The 25,824-nt window shown below is 36.4% G+C and overlaps 1 protein-coding gene across 2 annotated transcripts in view; it reads right to left on the reverse strand.

Annotated features, from left to right (window-relative positions):
- Nucleotides 1-441: 441 nt before the first annotated feature.
- LOC136885478 (uncharacterized) overlaps nucleotides 442-25,824 on the reverse strand; it is a 574,475-nt gene continuing 549,092 nt past the window's right edge. Inside the window, exons 12-13 of one of the 2 annotated variants that reach the window (XM_067158056.2) lie at nucleotides 13,778-13,815; nucleotides 633-772 (exon numbers count right to left, since the gene is read on the reverse strand). In XM_067158056.2, the coding sequence (XP_067014157.2) occupies nucleotides 13,794-13,815 (22 nt within the window). In that variant the 3' untranslated portion in view covers nucleotides 633-772; nucleotides 13,778-13,793. Of the gene's footprint in view, nucleotides 773-13,777; nucleotides 13,816-25,824 lie in introns of both variants that reach the window. The other variant, XM_067158055.2, reaches the window with a different exon arrangement.

Raw genomic sequence — 25,824 nt, forward strand, 5'->3', positions numbered from 1 at the left:
ACAGCATACGACATGGAGTGTTGAATAAACTGTTTCCTTGTTTGGTCTGTATTGATGAAAAATTAGGATTAACGTAGGTTTAAAAGGTTGATTAGGAGGACGTTATCTTCAACCTATTGTAATTGGACTGTTTTCCACTCTTCAAAAATCCAACTACCTCTGACACACTACCACTGAATGGGATGATGTTATTATGATAATGTCTCTTAAACTGAATTACATATTGATCAATCAATCACTCAGTCAATCAACAAGTTTTGTAATATTAAGTCAGAAATTTCCGTATGTTTTTTGGGATTAGGAACGTAACCACACTTTGAAAAAAAAAAATAAAAAAAGCAATTAAAATCTCTTTCTAGACATTGTCGAAAATCTGTAAATTACTTAAATGATTACACAGAGGAGCTCTTGGGGGATCTTCTTGCTATTTTGACCAACACTGTAAAATGATTAAAAATGATTACCTGTTTTAATCATTTTATTCAATCTCAAACTATACACAAACAAGTAATAAAGTCTCTAGAAACAAGTTCATACAGGGCACTCGTCACTATCAGCTGCATAATCTGCAGAATTGTCCGTGTCCGACTCGTCCTGATCAAAGTCACTCACTCGTAGAGTGGGTCTGCACCAATCGCCGTCCCCCTGAGGATTCGGGCAAATATCGTCCAACTCCAGATCAACACCGCCGTTCATTAGGCTTCGTGATGACATCATGAGGTTGTCCAAATTTGGAGATAAGAGGTCTTCTCCACTGCTGTTCTCCAAAATCCTACAACAAGAAGATTTTATAAATTGTTAGTACTGGCATTCCATCTGGGCTAAAGATTATCAAGGTCATACACTTTGATAATAAAGTTACTACCAAATGCCCACAAAGTTATTATTATTATTATTATTATTATTATTATTATTATTATTATTATTATTCACTTTACAAGGAAATTGAATCAGTATTTGAGCACAATTAGAAAGAAGTGTATCTCATTTATTGACAATCGTATTAGAACCCCAGAAACTAGAATTCGCAGAAAAATAATAGAAATATTATGGAATAGCAATACCAGGATTAAATGGATCACAGAAATTAAGAATGATATTAATGAACTACAAATTACACTAAATGATCTCAAGAATGAAACAGACAAAATTAAGATTCTCTTATGAGACTACAATCCAAAATTAATAAAACGGACAAAAGGTAGAGTGTTCTCAACTGAAGAAAGGATGTCGCATCTGAGAGGATAAAGAAATATTGGAAGCATAGAAAAGCTAGATTTTCTTTGTATAATTGACTGGAGTGGTTCTTGGTTGGCCATAAAATGTTACAATTATTATTAGATATTACAATATTTTTATTCAGTAAGTTTTGTTTTCTAAGATATATAATATATCTTCTTTCAAAATTGAAAACTGAGTAGAATTTATTGAGTCAAAAAATATGTTACATACAATAGGCATTGTCAAAGAAATTAAAACCATAAATGCATGCACACAAACTCAAAATAATATGTAATTTCAAAATATAACAAACTTATGAATTTCAGAGTATCTACTCCTGCAGTGAGTAAAAACGGATGCAAATTCATAACATTCTGCAAAAAAGGATGAGGGAGTTTATTCCAAGAAACACAAGAAAATTTTTATTTCAGAGTATAATATTCCCAATATTTGACAAGGAGATGTAACACTTTCATGTCAACTACAGTGAGGTGTGCTCGATTCATATTAAATATCGCAGTCCAAAGTCATATTAGCCCTTCTCCTCTGTCAGCTGTCATGGCTAAGATTAACCGAACGATGTAAATACTACGTAAATACCATGCTGTTTCCCTCTTCCAGAATGTTCTGCAAACAAGCAAACCGGACTATCTTAGAACAGATTTTAAATACCTTTCCCCTCCCTCAAGGTCATCCACACAATCCCCCTTGTCATTTCACATTCATCACAGTAACCCATACAACAACTCATTTATACCTGCTACCATATGTTCCTCGAACTAAATCCCAGCTGAAATTAGAGGCATAGGCAAACCAAGGATATTTAAAAGGAAATGTTTAATGTGTACTCAAACCTGTAGAAAGTAATGTAACTAACATAACAAAACTAATATTTTACCGGCTGAGTTGGCCGTGCGGTTAGAGACGCATGGCTGTGAGCTTGCATCCAGGAGATAGTGGGTTCGAATCCCACTGTCAGCAGCCCTGAAGATAGTTTTCCATGGTTTCCCATTTTCACACCAGGCAAATGCTGGGGCTGTACCTTAATCAAGGCCACGGCCGCTTCCTTCCAACCCCTAGGCCTTTCCTACCCCATCATCGCCATAAGACCTATCTGTGTCGGTGCAACGTAAAAACCACTAGCAAAACTAATATTTAGTTCTTAATTATCAATGAAAATGAAAACCTACAACCTGTTTTCCAGTCATTGACCGGATCAGGGATGGAATGAATGAAGCAGATATAGGCTATTAGTACGATGGGGTCGCCACTCCCAAAGTGGTCTATTAAGGACTGATAAATGCTATGAAATGAGAATGGAGAGTGTTGCTGGAATGAAAGATGACAGGGAAAACCGGAGTACCCGGAGAAAAACCTGTCCCGCCTCCGTTTTGTCCAGTACAAATCTCACATGGAACGACCGGGATTTGAACCACGGTATCCAGCGGTGAGAGGCCGCCGCGCTGCCGTCTGAGCCACGGAGGCTCCCTTAATTATCAATAAGGATACAAAATTATAGAGGTAAAATAAATTCATTTTAGTGATATACAGAAATATGATGTTTAACTAATGATTATATGTATACTATTCACATTATTCTATAAATTATATAATGGTGTTGTATAATATGGTTTGGTGTAATAGCCTGAGCCCCACAAACTAAACTTTTAAGCTTTTGACTGAATATGGAAAACCAAATGGTAGATAATATAGATGTGAGGGCAATTTATTAGACATTTGTTACTGAACACTGAAACAGTTTGAAGTTGTCTTTTGTAGTCTATAATGAGGTAAATGGACTTAGTTAACCTTTCCCCTCCCACGCCCGAGGTAACTCGAACCGCGGCATATTTTACATCGTCCCAATCACGAGTTAACTTGGATTTCAAATGTCACACTCTCCTAGTCTTCAGTTTAGCCTGACACTGGAGTTCTGTTTGTCAACACGAGGTGGTATCATCTGACAGTGCCTTGTGAATAATAATAATAATAAAAATAATAATAATGTAATATTTTAAGTCTAACACTCCAGCCAATTATACCAAAATATTATCTTTTCTATGCTTCCAATATTTCTTCATCCTCTCAGATGCTGACATCCTTTCTTCAGGTGAAAACACTCTGCCTTTTGCCCCTTTTGGTTTGCAGTCTCACATGTGAAGCATTGAAAATCTTAATTTTGTCTGTTTTGTTCTTAAGATCATTTGGTGTTATTTGAAGTTTATTAATATCATTCTTAATTTCTGTGATCCATATAATTTTTCTATTACTTTTCTACTAATTCTACTTTCCAGAGTTCTAATAAGATGTCCAAAAAATGAGATGTGCTTCTTTCTAATTGTGCTCAATACTGGTTTGATTTCCATATAAATGGTGTTATTTGAAGCTATTCTCCAATGGCCATTAACTTGACATTGGTCATTTATACACATTCATTATTCTTCTTTCTATTGTATTTTATCAATTTCAGCTGTATTAGTAGTTTTGAAAATAGTTTCACTTGCATCAGTCACCTGTCTGTGTGACAGTTTTAGAATGTCTTAATTGTGCCGGAATCGATAAGTTCTTTTTGTTGTATGTGTTTTTGGTTACATAATTTGCTTTGTTTAATCTATCTATTCTAGCTGGCATGAAATAGTAGAATCCCTAGATTACACCCCTTCTAGAGGAAGGCCTCGCCTATAATTAGGTAGTTGGACTCTTTAAACCCTGCAACTAAAAGACCAAAAACAGCCATCAATCTGAATGATTTTGCTAATCATCTAACATCAGTTTCCAAAAACACAAAAGACAAGCGAACCAAAGAGGATATCAAATTAAAGTTGAACATCAAGAAAAGAGCAGCACCGGAGTCTTCTGAATTCTCTATTCCATTCAAAGAAGAGGAAACTAAAGCTGCAATAAAAAGTATAAAACTTGGAAAAGCTGCTGGATTTGATAGAATTTATCCTGAATTTTTGGCTCATTGCGGACCAGCCACAATAAAATAGTTAAACCAACTTCTTCACTAATATTCTGCAAATTGCAAACATTCCACCTTTGATGAAGAAAACAATCTCAAAGATAATAACCATACTGAAGCCAAATAAAGATGCATCTAAAGTGAAAAGCAACTGTCCAATAGCACTTCCAAATCTCACATAAACCTTGAGCGACTGACCAACAATAGAATTTATGAACCAATCAACAGTTACATTCCCACAGAGCAAGCAGGATTTAGACCTAGAAGTTTTAATGATCAAATACTGTCTCTCACCACGTATATCGAAAATGGATATGAGAGGAAATCGGTAAGCATGGCTGCCTTTTTGGATCTATCAGCTGCCTATGATACTGTCTGGCGAGAAGGACTCCTAAAATTTTTAAGCGTTATCCCATGTCGTAAACTTATGACCTTACTTAGCAATATGCTTAGTAATAGATACTTCCAGATCTATGCTGATAATGACAGAAGTAGAGTGTTTAAATTAAACGATGGTTTACCTTACCTATGATTAAATGTAATATCGAAGATGGCATAACTATCCAGTCCTCGAACCAGAGGAATTAACTAATGAATGTAAAAAATCCTCTACGTGGACAGGATTCAAACCAGGGACCCCTTGTCCAAAGGCCAGCACTCTATCATTTAGCTACAGAGCTGAACAGTGCCCTCTGAAGACAACAGTCGGTTCAATTCATCACTTTACTACATTCTTAACATAATTCTATGCCTCGTATTCAACGTTGACAGCTGCCATCCTACACGTCTCTATCCAGTTGTAATGAAAGCATGATGGAAGATAATTTTTTAGATATTGTCAGAGTTGATGACAAGTGTAGCTTTCATTATGATAGTGAAAACCAGTTTGCAGTGAATGAATGTGTAGAAACTGATCACAAAGTTGTTCAGTTCTGGCAAAAGAGGAGGCAAGCAATAACAATCATTAACGTTTTCCTTCCATGATCGTTCAATAACTTTAATATTTGTAAGAATTTTAAAACTACTTAACCCATATCAGCACCCAGAAAAACCCAGGATGGACATGCACAAGAGCAAATAAACATGAAAAAATGAAAACCTACAACCTGTTTTCCAGTCATTGATCGGGTCAGGGATGTGATGAATGAAGCAGATATATGGTACGATGGGGTCGCCACTCCCAAAGTGATTTATTAATGACTGATAAATGCTATGAAATGAGAATGGAGAGCGTTGCTGGAATGAATGATGACAGGGAAAACCGGAGTACCCGGAGAAAAACCTGTCCCACCTCCGCTTTGTCCAGCACAGGTCTCACATGGAGTGACCGGGATTTGAACCACGGTATTCAGCGGTGAGAGGCCGACGCACTGCCGTCTGAGCCACGGAGGCTCCCCCAAATAAACATGAAAACTTTATATAACCTGTTATTCTATTTGTTAACATAACTTCTGAGTTTGTAGCCAGGATAGCAAGCCTCTCTTACCCAAAGGCCGTGGTTTTGATCTGAGGTCCACTCAGTCTACGAGAGAAAAGTTGAGGAACTAACAGTCTGTGAGATAGCAACCGTGGTCTAGAAAGGCAAAAGGATTCATCACACTGATCACATGTCACCTCATAATCTGCAGGCCTTTGGGCTGAGCAACAGTTGCTTGTTAGCCCAAGGCTCATCATTACTGTATTACCATGAGATCTGGTTGTTTGTATGTTCATCTGTATGTTCGTTCTTTTACTTCTGTGTCTGATTTTATCCCTTCTGGGATTTTGTTATAATGTATTGTGCCTATTTCTGGAGAAGCAAAACCTCAGGAACCTGACTACAATTTCCCTATTGAAGAATACTTCCAGTTTTAATCGTCAGCCTGTTTCCGGTCATTTGATCAGGTCAGAAATGGAATGAATGAAGCCCCTATCTAGTGGCAAGGATAGAAATTGTGCCGGCTGCTGAAGCCTGTTGCACTCCTCTGGGGCAATGATTAATGACAGATGAAATGAAATGATATTGGAGAGTGTCGCTGGAATGAAAGATGACACGGAAAACTGGAGTACCCACAGAAAAACCTGTCCCACCCCCACTTTGTCCAGCACAAATCTCACATGGAGTGACCAGGATTTGAATGACAGAACCCAGCAGTGAGAGGCCGGTGTGGGGGTGGGAGTGAGAAGGAAGTGACCGTGGCCTTAATTAAGGTAGAGCCCCAGCATTTGTCTGGTGTGAAAATGGGAAGCCAGAGAAAAACCATCTTCAGCAGGATTCGCACCCACTATCTCCCGAATGCAAGCTGATAGCTGTGTGACCCACACCGCACAGCCACTTGCTCAGTCAATATAAAATAATAATAATAATAATAATAATAATAATAATAATAATAATAAATCAAATAACTCCATTAATATTCCTTGCATGTTAAAAATGCAAGGAACATAAAAAGATCTGCACAACTTTTTATTATGAGCATTTTTTTTGACAGAGCTAATATTAATGGAAAAGTTTCACGTTGCCTGTTTTGATCTTCTTAATATTGTTAAGCAACTGTATTACCACCATTTCACTATCTCCAGTAAAAGTGGTGGTAGTGGTGGTGGTGGTTTTCTTTTTTATAGGAAGTGCAACTAGATAACCAGCCTCTTTCCAGCAATCCCCCTGTGGGTGGGGGTGGTAGTATAATATCCACAGTATACCCTGGCCGTTGTAAGAGAGGGGGATCTCAACTTGGGAATATGGGCTGGTGACCACAGGACTCTTAGCTGAGTCCTGATGTTGCTTTCACTTACTTGTGTCAGGCTCCACACTTTCATCTCTCCTATCCAACCTCTCTTGGTCAACTCTTGTTCTTTTCCAACCCCAATGGTATTAGGTTAACAAATTCTACAGAAAATTTTATTTTCATGCCCTTCCTGGCCCTTGCCTTTCTTTAATCGATGAATAATATTGACTGAATCACTGTAAGTAGCTTGTCATTCCAGCTGAGCAATGGGGAACATCCACACACATCTTCAACACATACCTTTTAGTCGGAGCTCTACATCAATATCAATGATGATGAAGTTTGTTATTTAAAGGGGCCTAACATCTCAGTCATACGCCTCTAATGGTATGTGATGAAGTGCAATGATATGACAATCAGAATTCCAAAATCCATCCACTGACTAGAATTCAAAAAGATAACAATAAAAAAATGATTATGAACTTAAAACAATGGTATAAATGGAACCAGGGACTGCTTCCAAAGCAAAATCATATCGATGATGCTTGTTGTCAAAAGGGGTCCAAAATTCAGGTTACTGGCCCCTCATAATGGTACTAATTACTGGTAAAGTAGACCCATGGTGTTCCTCATATAGTGGTACTGATCACAGGTAATGCAGACCCATTGTATTTCTCACATAGTGGTACTACTCACAAGCAATTAGCACTGTGCCACGTCCTGGGAGCCATCTGGTGCTGAATGAATGTACCATTTCCACTTCTATTATAACGTCTAAATTTAAAGTGTCATTGTTTAAGAAGCCTTTCTTGTGGGCAGTCGAGATTTCTTCTGATGATGCAGAGCACTGTTCTCTGTGAAACGTAAAGAATTTTATCTTATTTTCTTGACATGGCATAAGCCCAACTGCCTATACAGTATCAAGTCTATAAGTATGGGCCGTGAAAGCATCAATGGCAATAGATCCATGATGTTCCTCACATAGAGTACTACTCACACGTAATACAGACCTATGGTGTTCCTCACATAATGGTACTATTCATAGGTAACGCAGATCCATGGTGTTCCTAACATAGTGGTACTAATCACAGGCAACGTCCAGACCCGTGATGTTCCTCACATAGCGGTTCTAATCACAGGTAACGTAGACCTAGGGTGTTCCAAATATAGTGGTAAAACCCATGGTGCTTCTGCCCTAATGATACTAACTGCAGAAACCCATGGTGTCCTTCATACAGCGGTATTAATGGTAGGTAACATCGACCCACTCACAGGGGGTTACATCCATAATGACCACCAACTGCATCCTTATTGCAAGGTCATAATATAGAAGAACATTAACCATTTGAAACTTCTCCGTAGCCTTACTTTATTTTCATTCAGTGTCCCGTATGGACACTATAATGTTTTTAAGAGTGTATCACCAATAATATAAGCTAAAATCAAGAATACAAGAAACATAACTTAAAGAAGCACTTCAATATGTGGACTCGCATGTCATTGTAGTGATTGCGCCTATGTATTTTGCTGATCAGTTCATTTTATTTTGATTTAACATCTGAAAGACTGAGAAATAGTTCAGAATACATTCAATTTGTGTTCAATATTTTATTTATATGTTGTTCTTCACATATCAATGTTTATCATTCACAGCTATAATTTTTTGAATGTTTTTATGCAGTCACCATATGTGTCATGGCTAGGGTTCGTAAGTTTATGACCTAAAGAAGTACAAAACATGCCCTAAAAACCAGCTTTGTATGACCTAAAAACTGAGGATAACCAAGAACCAAAACCAAACCCCATGGCACTACAGCCCTTAAAAGGCCTTGGCCTACCAAGTAACCGCTGCTCAGCCTGAAAGCCTGCAATTTTTATGAGGTGTCATGTAGTCAGCACGACAAATCCTCTCGGCCATTATTCTTGGCTTTCTAGACCGGGGCCGCTATCTCACTGTCAGATAGCTCCTCAATTCTAATCACATAGGCTGAGTGGACTTTGAACCAGCCCTCAGGTCTAGGTAAAAATCCCTGACCTGGCTGGGAAACGAACCCGGGTTCTCCAGGTAAGAGGCAGGCATGCTACCCCTACACCACAGGGCCAGCAAGGACAACCAAGTATAAAGCAGGGGTGTAAGTGCAATCAGAAACACGCAATTACCTATACTGCATATGTATTCATAACTCAATATTTGTCGTCACGTATACCAGGCGTAGGACTACAAAGGGAAAAAGAAAAGAAAAAGTAATTTAAAAATGTGTATATATACTCATCTTCAATATGTATCTACTTTTATATATTTAATTTATGTATCTTGTCTAAACAATATTGTAATTCTTGTGCAGTTCTCGCTCGGTTTTCCTAAATAAATCCAAAAACTCCACAGTTCTAGCCCTTCGGCAAGCAAATCAATGGTGAAAACATCCTAAGAATTTTGAGCTATGATTTTTATGTTAAAAATTAAATAATTGAAAAGGAGGTTCAACCTATTCAATACTTAAAAGAAAGAAATGCAGTAATCACATTCCTATTTAAATGGGACCTGTTTCGACCTTAGTCCAGGTCATCATCAGCCGTAAAAACTGGCGGCTTTCTACTACAAATCTATTCGTCTGCGACTTCAAGTTATTTTTGATCTTCGTATATTAGTTGATAGTGTTGTGACTTTGTGCATGACAGAATGTGGTGTCGTGTCTTTGTGCCTATCAGAGTGTGAAACTGACCTCCAATATTCATAAACATTGTACATGTTTTTACGGCTGATGATGACCTGGACTAAGGTCGAAACCGGTCCCATTTAAATAGGAATGCGATTACTGCATTTCTTTCTTTTAAGTATTGAATAGGTTGAACCTCCTTTTCAATTATTTAATTTTTAACATCAATAATTTCAATACGGAACAATGAAATTTTTATCTTCTACGATTTTTAGGTAAATAAAGTATGAAAATATATTCTTTATTTATTCCTAAAAATTATAATCCTTTTCTTAATCAACATTATCCAATTGATTAGATTAGCAGTTGGCCTTTTTCTACCACTATGAGCAATAATGTGAGTCAATGAATTGTTTCACTTAAAGCACCACTAAAACTGCTAATGTGAGTCAATGCAGAGTTTCACTTACACCCTTATAACTACATTCAGTGTGGAAATATTTCAAAACAATCAAAAAAACATCTGAGTGTATTGAACCAAGGAACACATTACAGAAAGAATTATGTAAATAAGTTAATTTAACTAGGATTTGAATCAAACAGAAAATGAGTAAAGAAACAAGTGATTTTAGGCTCTTTAGCCCTTCAACTTTAGGCACAGTTGAGGAAATTGCTTAATTTTATGTTTTTTGTAGTATAGGGACCCCTACTTTGTCTGCTAAAGAAATGTTTTTGACATTAAAATGAAATATTACCATGCATTATTGTATTTGTCAGCGTAAGCTAGAAGACGCTGCCTAATAGGAAATTTATTGAGGGCGATCTATTGAAATTCATTGGTAGTGAAAGGGGAAGGGAGCTGTAAACGGACCCTTCAAGAAAGAACTCGGAGAGAGATAACATGGAATTTCCTTGTTTGCTAATTGCTTCTGACCTAAATATATCTACTGCAGTGACATCCCATACAAAAGGTGGAAATACACTATCGTCACGTTCTGCGAGTTCACACATATCGTATCGCAATCTAACCTGTTCAGAAAGAGCAGCTACTTCTTGGAATCAGGTCTTCCAAACCTGCTACCTGTCTGTTCTGGGAATGAGAGAAAAATATATCTACTACATTATTTGGGAATCCTCTGTTTGAAACTCTATGTACATAACACACACCTTGTTAATGACACCTCAATTTAAACAAAAATGCTGAAATTATAACCAAATATGACTTTATATCACTCAAATATGACCAAAACAATAAAAAAATGGTCAAAATATGCATTGATATGCAACATCAAATTGTTTTAAACGGGGTCAGCAACCTGTCATTCACATTTTTATTTTTCAGATTTTGGGTAAAATGAGCTCAAGAAAAAAATATAACCTTTCCTTAACTTCTGAACCTTATTCATGTTTTAATATTTTAATTGTTTTAGTGAAACATGAATAGGGGTAGATTATAATTATGTTATAAGTAAAATATAATTGTACTGAACAGGAGTATATATATTAGAATGAATAAATCTTTTTTTTTTTTTTTGCTAGTTGCTTTACGTCGCACCGACACAGATAGGTCTTATGGCGACGATAGGACAGGGAAGGCCTAGGAGTTGGAAGGAAGCGGCCGTGGCCTTAATTAAGGTACAGCCCCAGCATTTGCCTGGTGTGAAAATGGGAAACCACGGAAAACCATTTTCAGGGCTGCCGATAGTGGGACTCGAACCTACTATCTCCCGGATGCAAGCTCACAGCCACGCGCCTCTACGCGCACGGCCAACTCGCCCGGTAATAAATCTTATAACCCTGTAATAACTAGCTGTCAATATTGATAGATAATGTTTGTATCTTGTGAAATGACAGTGAATTGGATATTTCTAACAATGAACGGCTAACACTAAAGAGGGAGTAACCATAAAAAGATATACTTGCGTGCAATAAGTAAATGAAAGGCGCCATGCTAAGAAAGACTATCAAATGGTCTTATAATGTGCCACCAGTGAGGCCAGCTGTATCACTCACCCTTTCTCCGGGCTTGTGACAGGCAGAGCCAGGTTGACTGAGATAAAAAGAAGTATGAGGAAAAAATTTTAAGTGTACAAAAAAATTATTTTATTTATATAAATATAGAAAGATTTGGATTTTATGTACACTGAACCAATTATTTCTTATCATTAAGCTTAACAAATAAAATCAGTGAAAGCAAGAAGTCTAGTACATTCCTTCTGCTTGATTTTATTCATCTCCCAAGGTAATTTTTACCCACAAATATCAGTGTACTACAAACTTAAATGCTGGATATGACTTTTCTATCATGAGAAGCAAACGAAAACCAAATAAAACCAAACCAAATATGTGAAAGACTCAAACCAAGGCAATCAAAGGAACACTGCATGACATGCAATTCTTATGCTATGGTTCTTACAGAGATCTGTATATTTACATGTTGCAAGGTGCACATTATATCTATGCAAAGCCAATGGAAGATCGAAATGCATTAAAGAACATGTAATAAACGTCATGCATTCGAAATGGGTCATACAATACAAACCGTTCGATGTGAAGAGGGCACATAATTCCGATATAAATGAAATTACACAGTACATATTCCAGCTTGCCAGTGTTTCGCCCCAGTGTGCCACGTAGCTAGGGCAGGTTCCATCAAGATCTATATCATCTGATGGCCTAGCAGTAGCCAATTTTGTAATAGAGACCAAGTCTCTCATAGTGCATCGGCACTGCCTGTGACTCCAAGTAGTCTACACAATGGCCTCCGCTCTCTGCAGTCATTGCACCCAACATCGCTTCACCAACAAGTGCCCCAACACCCTTCAACCCCCCCCCCCCCCCCCTGTATAACACCTGTGGTGGCTACCATGCAGTTTATTCTCGCCAATATAGAGGCCAACCCACACCTCTCCCAATCCACCTGGACTTAATAGCCCCCATTCTCACTATCGACCCACCAACAACGACAAACCGTTCGCTATTTCCCCATCCTACAATTGAAGATCTGATCAGATTTGTAACAATTTCATTGCTCAATATCCACCCATACAATAGATCGCTAGTTCTCCAGGCTGCAGCAAATCAGATGCTCAATTTATGCTTTCTTACACCACATTCAGGTTTAAATACACATTTCAACTTCACACCTTTAGGAACTCTTGTATAACCCTTTTCATTGTATTTTCAGCCTCAGACACGTTTCCATGTTGCAGTGCCACGCACTAAGGACAACCTAGTCAAAATAAAATAGGGGTGTACGTGCAATCATCTATACCGTATATGTATTCGTAACTCAATATTTGTCACGTATATCAGACATAGGATTATGGTGGTGGGGATAAGAAAAAGAAAAGAAAAAGTAATTTTTAAAAGTATATAATTATATATACTCATCTTGAATTTATGTACCTAATTCTATATATTTATGTATCTTGTCTAAACAATATTTTAATCATATGACAATTCAATAAAACTTACCCCAATGGCCATAAATTCCTCTTCCATCTCCTTCATTTCTAACATCCTTTACCTACCTCCCTATTCCAGCACATTTCCCCAACCTGTCTGCACTCTTGACCAGAGAGAGGGTGTTACCAGCTGGCCCCACCTTCTCAGGGTGGGGAATGAAAATATATCATCCTCCACAGTATGCACTAGCCAAGATTTTGTCTATCATAGAAAACTAAACAAACCCAAACAAACAAAAATCACTAACTTTTTTAAGTGAGCAATGTCATTAGTGGATTATTACACGTGCTAAATTGTGTGCCAATGCTGTTGTTTTACTAGTTTCTATACAGTGCATTTTTGTGTGAAACAAGGCAGCTGCTAAGGTACAGTAGAATGCATAATATTTTAATTATTATTCATTACAATGAATTTATTAAATTTTATGTATTTATACAGTACTATACTACTTTTTTGTTAAAATAGTCATTTTTGGTTAATTCAAATTTTGGATCATTTGAATTTTTCTGATCCCCCCCTGGGGTTCACATTAAAAAGAGTCCACCGTACTACTATAAACTGTGAAAGTTGGTTTACATTAATATCCTGTGCAAATTCTACCACTGGTATTGCTACCGACAAATGTAGCAAAAACCTGACAAATAGTTAGCACTCACTACCCATACCTATGTTTGTTGTAGAGCAGATCTCTCTAAGAATCAAACAACAATCAACAGTCCATGCAGCAGCACCAAACAGATCAATGAACATTATTTACTTACAAGGCTCGGATGATGGCTACATTTCATCATCCAGGAGTCTGAAAACATTAATGATATCATCAAATATCACCCTTGGTAGAACAGAATTCCTTGAAGCATCATTTAGAGTTTATAACAGAAAAGCCATAATCAGAATGTCTTTATTATACTTATCATAAAACCAAAATCAAGTTTGGTTCAATTAATGGAATTAGAAAAATGCCAGAATAAGTTCAGAACAGTTAAAGTACAGCAGTTTTGGTTTTATGCTTTGTGACATACGACAAAAACCTGAAGTTTTTTGCTTGCTACGATGAAAGCATAACTGCTCCACTAATGTACTACTTTCAGGTGTTCAGCCTGTCAAAACTACTTCAAGATTAAGTAAACACTAGAAAATAAATAAAATATTAAATCATAATGGAAGTCATTTTTCTTCAATTTTAAATTAATTAATTTATAACTGTGTGGTTCTTCAATCTGTCAAAACTAATTCATTATAACAAACTTAGAAAATACCTAAGAAAGATACCATTAATTAAATGATGCAATTTTAATTTCATTAATGAAGTAATTAAATGTTAATTAATGGCATCATTTATTAACAGATTATACCTGAAAATAATACCATTAATTTGATAATTAAATTTTAATTCCATTAATTAAATAATTCATGGATTTTCATTAATTGAATATTAAATTTTAATTACTGGTATAATTTAATTAATGGATTATACCTAAAAAGGTACCATTAATTTCCATTAATTGAACAATGCCATTTAATTCCATTAATGAATTATAATTTTCATTAATTAAATGTTAATTAATTAGATACAATTAATTGCCATGAATTAAATAATTAAATTTTATTTCCATTAATTAAATGATTAAATTTTAATTAATGGTGTTATTTATTAGTGGATTATAGCTGAAAAGATACCATTAATTATATAATTAAACGTTACTCCATTAATTAAATAATTAATTGTTAATCATTAATTGTTGATTTAGTGTGAATTTCCAATAATTAAAAATTAAATTTTAATTATTTGTATCATTTATTAACAAATTATATCTAAAAGATACCATTAATTAAATATTTAAATTCCAATTCCATTAATTAAAATAATAATGAATTTCCACTAAGTAAATAATTAAATGTTAATTCATGGTACCATTTATTAATAGATTATACCTGAAAATGAAACCATTAAAATCCATTAATTAAACAATTAAATTTTATTTCCATTAATTACATAATTGCATTTTAATTAATGGTATAATTGACTAACAGAATATACCTGAAAAATCCTACCATTAATTTCCATGAATTAAATAATTAAATTTTAATGCCATTAATTAATTTAATTTTAATTAATTGGTATCTTTTTCAGGTATAATGTGTTAATAAATGTTTTCTTGTTCAGGTATTTTCTAGCCATTTCTTTATTTTTAATTAGTATCAACAGACAGAAAATCTTAAATGTTATATGTTAACAAAAGTGAAACTGAAAAGAAAATGTTTTCCCCTTTAATAAAATGTTCCATTAATGCTCTTAAGTTTTTCATTGAACTAGTGGCTTGGAAGCATATTTCAATGAAATCAGTAAAGCAGTCTACAAGGTTGTAACGTTATTCCTATATACCTATACAATGTTCCTTGTATATCGTCGTTGCTGGGACTAAACCTCCTGTATGATAATATTTTTGGAGATATACTGACCAGCAGCACACCATTATGAAGAGCAAGAATGTCTTGACAATACTTAAACAATATTGCACCTTAGATGACAGAACCTTACCGGCCAAAGTTCTAAGCTAAAATATTTCACATAGGACGTTTTGTCCTGGCAACAACGATATACTGTATCACCATCTTGGCCTAGATATCTGCAATTCTTTCTTTTCATTATGACCAATTCATATATAAGTTGCTGTTAACAAATTCATGATGTACAATTGACTGCATGAAGGTCTACTGCCAGAAAATGGAAACAAACCAGAAATATACAAGGGAATCTGTTCCTGAATGTTAAAGAAGTATGGAGTTCTGTTACAGATATTTGTCCTTTACTGCAGATATATGCACAATATCTTTCACAGTGTTCTTCTTCTTCTTCTTCTTCTTCTTTTATGACCACATAGGATCACTTTAGTCAGTCCGTCGTTCAGGTCTCTTTGAAGGGATTGTTCGGGCTTTGCGGTCCTCCCAGTACTTCTTCAGACGCTCCGATCTTCGTGCCCTTTCCTCAGTTGAAAATGTGCGTGTTGTTGGTTTGTTTTGTGTAAGGGTAAAGCGGAGGTTTGTATTCTTGAGTTTTGTATTCAATTTTATCTTATTTTTGGTGTCTTCTGTTGTAAGGCCTATTTCCTTCAGATCCTCTCTTACTTCTCTGATCCATTTACATCCTGTTGTGGTATTTTTTGAGACGAGATTGTGTTGTACTAGTTGTTTCAGAAGTCTCGAGTCCTGCATCCTCATGATATGTCCAAAGAATCCCAGTCTCCTCTTACGCATAGTATCTGTAATGGGTTCTAGCTCTTTGTACACGACTTTGTTAGGTATTAACCGCCACTGTCCATCTTTCTGATATTTTTTGTTGATACAGGTTCTTCCAATCCTCCTTTCAATTTTCTGAAGTCTGTCAGTCTTCGATTGTTTATTCAGGTAAAAGAGTGTTTCTGCTGCATATGTAGCTTCCGGTTTTATAACTGTGTTGTAGTGTTTTATTTTTGTATTTATTGATAGACATTTCTTTTTGTAGATATCCCATGTTAATTTTTGTGCTTTAGCTAATCTATTTGTTCTTACTTGGATTGAGATTTTTTCATTTAAGTTATGTGTTATTACTTCTCCAAGATATTTAAACTGAGTTACTATTTTGATTTTATTACCATTTATGGTGACTTCTTTTAGTTGTGTTGGTTTTTGGGGCATAATTTCTGTTTTTTCAAATGATATTTTGAGGCCAATTTTATTTGCAATGTTTTGAAGTTCTGATATCTGGGTTTTTGCTTCTTTTATGTCCACTGCTAGTAATGCTAAATCATTGCACAAAAAAAAAAAAAAAACTCTCTCTCTCTCCCCCCGCCCGCAGGTTCAGCGTACCAAAACACTGCGCGCAACCACAGCTTGACATATGACACAAATGGGTTAATTAAATATGCTAATGACTTTGAGAATTTACCTAATAAAATATAAACTAAAGATCAATATGGAATACTTTCCAATGTGTTCGTACAACTTCATCATCTTGCCTGTAACTTCAGGATCACATCCATGGGAACCGTTCCAGATATAGCTGCATTTTTCTATGAGAATTTGGAATGTGTTCTTGTAAGCCTTAGTGCTTGGCAGGTGTATCTGCATTCTCATTTCTTTTAGTAAGACATAGGTCAGTCTTGAGTCTTCCCGATATTCAGGATTCCTTTCATATAACATGCTTTAACATTCTTTAGTGTTACAGGTCGTTAATTTTAAGTTTATGCCCAATTATATGGATCCCATAAGTTGCTATTGGAGCTATAGCTGTTTTAAATATTATCAGTGCTGTGTTTGTTGAAAGTTTTTTTGGTTGTTGAATGTTGTAAATTGTTTTTATTGCTTATGTTACTCTTTCTTTGATATGATTGTTAAAAGATGCCAATGTTGTTTGAAGAGTAACTCAGATATTTGAATTTTGGTACTAGTTCTAGAGGTTTATTTTGAAGGCTCAATGTACTTTTGGAGAGAGTTTACCACCTCTTCTGAAAGTCATTTGTTCAGTTTTGTCGTGATTTATTTCTAAGTCATTTTTTAGGGCCCATGAAGTGAGTCTGTTTAGTATCTTCTGGAACTCTTCTCTGTCTTCTGAACCTTATTACCCATCATCTGCATAGAAAATGTTATTTGTAATGTCTGCTGTCATGATGTTGAACAGTAATGGGCTAATCAGATCTCCTTGTGGAAGACCATTACTTTGAATTAAACTCTTGGATAAGGTGATATCATCAGATATTTGGATGAAATTGTATTTTAAGATGTCTGAAAGTATTTTCATTATTTGGTGTGCTTCGTCAATCAACAGACTGAGTTTTTGGATGAGTGTTTCCCTATTTATGAAATCGGAGGCTTTTCTGTAATCTATGAAGAGTACAAAATATTTTCTCCCTGGGTGTCTTATTGTATCTTGAACATGTGCTAGTAAACAGTTCACAGCATGGAGAGATATGTTAAAGATAACAGCAATGGTAGCACCAGTGTGCACTCTACCAGGACACTCCACCAGCTCAGGCCACTGTGGACACTGCATGTGCTGGGAAGTTGTCCTCAGGGTGAAGTACTTTGAATCGAGCACCATAATTCAATCAGAACTTAGTCTAAAAAACCTAGCTGTATACGAAGAAGTGCACTGTGTTCGGAGGTAGCAATCGAAGAATCGATGTAATTGTTATAAACAGGTAGAAGAACAAAGATGAAATTATTGATTCTACCATATGATTTGAATCTTTGGTGTCTCAGCCTGCAGATGTTGATCTGGTGAAGAAGAGGATAAACAAGCCAACCGACACTTTGTTCCTGGAGTCAAACAATCTCAAGTAGATGATTGAGAAGGTCTCTTCCTGAGCATGATAGGAACCATTCTGAGGATGTTTTTAACTTGGAGTATGGAATACAAACTGGAAAGGGTTAATTATAAGGCAGAATCATCATCTGCATAATAAAGTATTCTGTGACTATACTTAGACCCCATTTCTATGGGGTGCACAATACAGTCATGATCTATCTAGACTTACATTCCAACCAGGTTTAGACCTGTTTTTTTAAACTTAAGAATTTTTTTTTGGTAGAATTTATTGTTCACCACTCTGTGTCATTAGCGCAAACCTAATATACAGGGTGGTCAGAAACAACGAGAACCGAGTTTATGAGCATTAGAGGGTTGGTCATACTGATAAGTAATTTGAAAAAATATGTTGATATCTCAGCACCGTTGTAATTTTATCAGCTGCTGAAGTTAGACAATCAGATGGCTTCGTGGGCAAATTCAAATAGGCTTTATGAGGTGGTGTTGCTAAATCTGCACGTGGCTTGGTTGGGCTTGAGAGCCAGGCTGAGAAATGAGCATCAAACACTAACACACCGCGGGTTTCAGCCAATACCACAATGGGCCTAGCCTATCGCTAGGGAGGTCCTTGTTCAAGTCCTTCCCCTGGAGAAGTTTATTTCTTCTACTGGTGTTCTGAAGTCGATCATAAGCCACGTGCAGATTTAGCAACACCGCCTCGCAAAGCCCACCTGAAATCACCCGCGAAACAATCTGAATGGCTAACTTCAGCAGCTGATAAAATGACAACAGCACACGATATCAACGTATTTTTTTCAAATAATAATAATAATAATAATAATAATAATAATAATAATGTTATTTGCTTTACGTCCCACTAACTACTTTTTAAGGTCTTTGGTACGCCGAGGTGCCAGAATTTAGTCCCGCAGGAGTTCTTTAACGTGCCAGTAAATCTACCGACACGGGGCTGTTGTATTTGAGCACCTTCAAATATCACCGGACAGAACCAGGATCGAACCTGCCGAGTTGGGGTTAGAAGGCCAGCGCCTTAACCATCTGAGCCATTCAGCCCGGCGTTTTTTTTTTCTTCTTTTTTTTTTTCCAAATTACTTATCAGTATGACCAATGCTCTAACGCTCATATACCCGATTCACATTGTTTCCAACTACCCTGTATACACACACACACACATCATCATCATCATCATCATCTTCATCTTCATCATCATCATCATCATCATCATCATCATCATCATTGTTGACCAACCTTATTCCCAGGTGTGGTATACAAGCCCCTTCCATTTTGTTCGGTCCATGAACCATTCTTTGTTCACAATCCACTCCCAATCCTGTCCTCCCCCTCTACATCCTTCTTCACTAAGTCTGTCCATTTTTCTCTAGGTCTGCCCACTGATCTCTTTCCCCTGATTTCTCTTTCATACTCCTTTCTTACAGACCTATTGGCAATCATTCTTTTCACATGAACAAACCACTTCATTCTTGCCTTTTGAATCTTCTGGAGTAAGGAGTGTTCTAGTCCTACATCTTCTCCGACTTTTTCATTTCTGATTTTACCCTTCCTGGTCTTCTGGATCATTGTGCGTAGGAACTTAATTTCTGCTGCTTGGAGTTTCGAGTTGCCCTTTCTTGTTAATGTAGGGGTTTCCAGGCTGTATGTAAGGATAGGGGTGTAGTATGATTTATACAGTGTCATCTTGGTTTTGAGTGGTACTTGTTTATCCCATAGTAGCTCTCTTACTTGGAGGTAAAAATATATTATTTTGCTGATTCGAATGTTTACTTCATATTTAGCTAAATTATCCTTGGACATTATACTACCCAAGTACTTAAATTCTGTGATACTGTCCAGCTTAGTGCCATTTAGCATGATTTCTGGCTGACTGTCACCTTTCTGTATCTTCAACACCACCGTTTTAGCCTTGTTGAAGTTTAATCCATATTTCTCAAACTCCTGATTCCACCCCTTGAGTCTCTCTTCCACATCTTTCTCCGAGTTACCCCAAATTACTACATCATCTGCAAATGCAAATGCTTTTAAGTCTTGTTGCCCCTTTTCTTTTAGCACCTTTAATTTGGTATCCATTACAATGATAATAATAGGGGCGACAAAGCACTACCTTGTTGTACTCCCCTTTTTGTCTCAAACCAGTCTAACAGTCCAGTACCGACTTGTATAAAGCTTCTAATTTTCTCACAAAGCACCTTAACTTTTGAAATTAGACTGTCTCGAATTTTGAGCTTTCTCAGGCACTCCCAAATAAGTTCCCTTGGTATGCTGTCATAAGCCTCTCTCATGAGCAACTGAATCAGAGATACCTGGCTAGTAGAGTGTTACACCCTCTTTCGCCTTGGTGACAGCGGTGCTGCGTAGTGGAATGGACTCTGCAAGACACCGGGAGCTTTGGGGAGCCATACTGATCCATGATCTCTGTACAGCCTCCAGTAATCCACAAAGATGGGTCAGAGAAGAGTCCAGAGCATGCACATCCCTCTTGACAGCATCCCAGATATGCTCCTTGAGGAGCAGGCAAGCATCTTCACATCCGTGGAGTGCTCCTGAACCAGTCATCCACAGTTCGGGAGCATTGGGCTGGAGCATTGCCTTGCTGTATGTACAGGTCGCCTTCAGGGTAGCTGATGCCAATAAAGGGGTGAAATCTGAGAGCAGGTTCCTGTAACATTTGCTGGTGAGGGACATAGTCAGTCCCATTTCATCCCATGTGAACAGTCCACATATGAAGATACCACCACCGCCAGCCTGAACTGTACCGTGCTGGCTGCGGTTGATGACACACTCGTAACTGGCCATCAGCGTGTACCAGCTGGTACCTTGACTCATTTGACTGGGTGATCTCTTGCCACGATTCAAGCATCCAATGGTGTTCCTTTGCCCATGTCAGTCATTGTGGCTTGTAGTGGGTGTTTAGTAGAGATACCGTCATGGGATGTTTGCTTCTGTACCCCATGTCAAGGAGACGGTTCTGAATGGTATTAGTTCGAGATACATATTTGTACAAGATTATTACAAATGAAAAAGTGCTGCAAAATTCAATACAGCCATAGGATTCAACCTTGTAAGGCTGTATTTGTATTATAGTTTTTAAATTTCGCAGTGAATATGGAACAAGGATGAAGTTCTTAACTTGTAATGTTAACACGTTTAAAGGTAAAAAATTCATTGTTCTGTATTGAAAAGTATCACAGTTAAATTGAAATAATAAATATGGAAGTTCAGCCTATTCAATACAGGTAAATAAGAGATGTAAAGATTACATTCTTATTTAATTTGGTTAAAAAACGAAATTTGTTTCTTACACAAGAAAAAATCATATTTAAACAACAGATTATATGAAACACATCTGGAAATTGCTAATCTTCTCCCGAGTGCTCAATGGAACCTCTTCCTAGCTCAAGTTGACAATAAATTATTTCATGAATTGTCAATTAAGCAACAAACCCTTGAGAAAAAACTCAACATTCTTAAGAACAATTCCTCACATAATTATCAGTTTAAGAAAATTATCACACCCTCCAAAACCATTGAACAATTCCATCCTCCTATAGTCAATTTATCTAAAACAACTCTGAGTGATGATGAAAACTTAATTCTTTCGAAGGGCCTCAAACACAATTGGTCCAACCTCAACACTTTCAATATAGCCACCAATTTAATCATTGAATCTGAAATAGCCATTAACAAAATGCCAACAGAAGAACAAGATGAAATCAGATATGAAGTAAAAAGAAAACTTTAAAATATCTTCATCAATAATAACAAAAACACTTCTCCTAAAAATTATAATATTAATAATAATAATAATAATAATTTTAATAAATTAATTAATGACAATAAACTCATTTTAGATCTTAAAAAGAAAATCAATGACAATAACCTCATTATCACCAAATCTGATAAAGGCAACACCACCATCATAATGGAAAAAATTGACTACATAGCTAAAACTAAAAATTTCTTCAATGACTCTTCTTTTTCTATAGTAAAAAGAGACCCAACCAATAAAATCCAATGCCTACTCAAACAAACCTTAAAAAACACTGCCTTTCTCCTCACTGATCAAGAAAAAACTAAATTAATTAATATGAACCCAGGCCTACCCACTGCCAAAGCCCTCCCAAAAATTCATAAAATTAACAATCCCATCTGTCCAATAATCAATTACAGACCCAGTCCCTTATACAATACTTCTAAATCCATCCAAACATTTTTACTAAAAAACTTTCAATTTTTATCCAACAAATCTATCAAAAACACTTCTGAATTAATCGACAAATTAAAGAACTTTGACATCCAAACAAACTTTCCTCTCCATTCTTTTGACATCGTAAACATGTACCCTAGTATTCCAATATCCAAATTATTCCCCATAATAAACAACAACTTAAACAAATTCAGTAATCTGAGTAAACTAGAAATTTAAGACTTCATGTCAATCTTAAAATTGGTTCTCAACAATAATTATTTTACCTTTGACAACACCATTTATCAACAAGATGATTTAGCTATGGGCTCACCAGCTTCAGGCATTCTAGCTGAAATTTACCTCAACTTCTTAGAAAACACAAAAATTAATAATAATAATAATTTCTCTAACATCCTCTTTTGGGCCAGATATGTCGATGACACATTAGTAATTTTAAATGAAGAATCAACCAACGCAGCCTCTACACTTCTTCTCCTCAACAACATTGACTCTAACATTAAATTCACCCTCAGATCAGAACACAACAGAACTCTTATTTTTTTAGACTTAACCATTACTATACTGAGAGTCAACTCAAGACCTTAGCGGTCCCTTTGATGTTAGTCAGACTTCTGGTCGGTGAAAAGGCTTCCGCAGCGCTAAATAGTTCCCTAGGTTTGTTACTTGTTCCTGAAGTCAGGAGATTCCTTCCGTTTGGTTAGATATTCTCGTGAACTGACTTGATGAATTAAAAAAAAATTGCCCTGTATAAATATGGAAAAGATATCACAGGTTGTATGTTATGCGGGTTCGTTACCAACTCTTATATTTCATACGTAGATGGCTATGGATAGTTATTGTTCTCAGTGGTGCATGTAGCAAACAAATAATTATTTAATATGAGATTGATATCTTATTGCACTGTGTACTTAGTAAGCTTTGTTCGAGTTCATTCCATTGCTGATAAGTTCGCATAATATGTGTGACGTTGAAGATGGATCCAAGAAAACTATTGGCAATACTGGCTGCATGTTCAGTATTCATAATGGCTGCCAGCTGTGAGCAACACGTGTGTGATGCTGTGGCACTCGAGTCCCCTGTGAAATACTTTAAAGCTAACAAAAGTGGAGAAAAATTAAGTAGCCTAGGAAATCTAAACCAAATTGTTTTAAACGTTTACAGTAGCCTACGAGATGAGAATCCGCTGTAGGCTGTGGAAGACATGAAACAGACCGCGCAGCTGACCGGCGTTTATGTGTACAGTGTTTACGCCGCTCACGTGGAATTTAAACTCCACGGAAAATACAAGTCTCCAGCAAAAGGTCGAAAGGGAATTCTTATGTTTTCTTGTGGTACTATATCGTATGCTCTCCTGTGGCTGTCTGTATATGTCGTGAGTCTTTTTGATGACACGTTTCTGTAAAGTCGCTGAATATTTAGTTTTAAGAAAGTGTCTCATTATGTAAACAAGCAATCAAGGTGATAAAGAAAATGTCACTCAACTAAGCTGCATGCCACATTTATGTGATAAAAAACGTTTGCTCGTTTGGTTGTTCGTCAGTAGGCCTATGTGTCAGCTCAGTTCGAACTATGCACTCGCCGTAAATAAAACAGGAAGGGCCTTAACACGGCATGGGAATAGGATCCTTGGCGTATTCGATAATAATAATAATAATAATAATAATAATAATAATAATAATAATAATAATAATTTGTACTTTACTTTTTATTCGTAACCGCCCTCTACCTGCAAAAATGTTGTCATGAGGGGATCGTGAGTTCGTTTTTACCTTCCGAATGACGAGACTACAATATTAACAACATTCCTGAAAACATTGTATTTTGCAATCCCACTCACAGGTGGGTTTTTCAGCTTGTTGAACTGCCACTGACAGTCGTAGCACGAGAGCGCAATCGTACACTTATGTTGTAAGTCCCCATGTGCCTCACACAAATTGCTTTATGAAATAAAAATAAACCTTGCTTCTCTTGCCTCGGTAATCGTCAGTAATCTGTAGGTTTTTACATGGTCAATAAAGGAATAAATAGGTATGGTACGTAATGAGAGTAGAGCTATGTGAAAGGAAGTTATTTCTTTTGATGCTTCACTATTTGAGAATGAAGCACGGTACTTGTCAGATAGACGCACGACGTTAATAATTAGCTGGTTATGGCGGAGATGGAAAACGGAGACGGGAAGGGGGAACAGGGGACGTGCTCACATGCGGAAGGATACTTTTCCTAAGCTCTTGACTTGACTTTCAGTATAGACATCCTTCTTCTTTATCTTACAAAATTTTCAGAAAACCAACCCAGACTGCAACCACAATACGACAAGATCCTTCGCACCCTCAAGCACATAAACGTGCTACTTATAACAGCCTAATTTTCCGTGCCTTCAACACCCCTATGTCTAAAAAAGATTTAAATAATTAATTAAACACCATCCGTAACATCGCTAAATTCAATGGCTATAACAACTCGTTCATAAACCGTATCATCAACAAATTCAAACACCGCCCTAAAACTACTTTATCTAAAGACAAAACCAAACCCACTGCATTTTCCACTTTCACTTTCACTCAAGAAGCTTATAAAATAACTAATGTTCTTAAAAAACATAACATGAAAATTTCCTTTAGAACCAATAACAGAAATTTTGATATATTACACAACTCTAAATCACTCAATAAATCTAATGCTTTTTCAAAATCTGGAGTATACAGATTCAAATGTAACAACTGCAGTTCCTCGTACATTGGTCAAACTGGCCGCAACTTCAACATCAGATACTCCGAACATATCAATGCCATTAAATACAACAGATTCTCCGCCATAGGACATGACTCCACATACATGACTCCAAGCACAATTTCACCAATATTGAAAAAGACATGAAAATACTTAAAATCATTAACATAGGCCCCCTCTTAAACACTACTGAAAATTGTTTTATTCACCTTGACCAATACCTCAACCCCAATTTCAACTTAAACGACATTTCTGAAAAACCCAACATCCTATTTGACTTCCTAATTCTTCTTCTCAAAAATTCTAAATTTCAAAACCTGAATTCAATTTTCCATGCCTTACAAAGTTCCTACCCACATTTTGTACCTCCAGTAACCCACCCTCCTAACCCACCCTAAACTACCCCTCCTTCATCCCTATCTTACCTTTCTCACCACCTCTCAACTTTAAACCCTTTTAATCTTTTTTATCCACTAATCTTCTTTCTTTATTTATTTATCCTATTTTTCTTTTCACCCCTAAAAAAAAAAAAAAAACTGCATTGC

This window comes from Anabrus simplex, chromosome 14, assembly GCF_040414725.1.
Source record: "Anabrus simplex isolate iqAnaSimp1 chromosome 14, ASM4041472v1, whole genome shotgun sequence".
In the NCBI taxonomy this organism is placed as follows: Eukaryota; Metazoa; Arthropoda; class Insecta; order Orthoptera; family Tettigoniidae; genus Anabrus; species Anabrus simplex.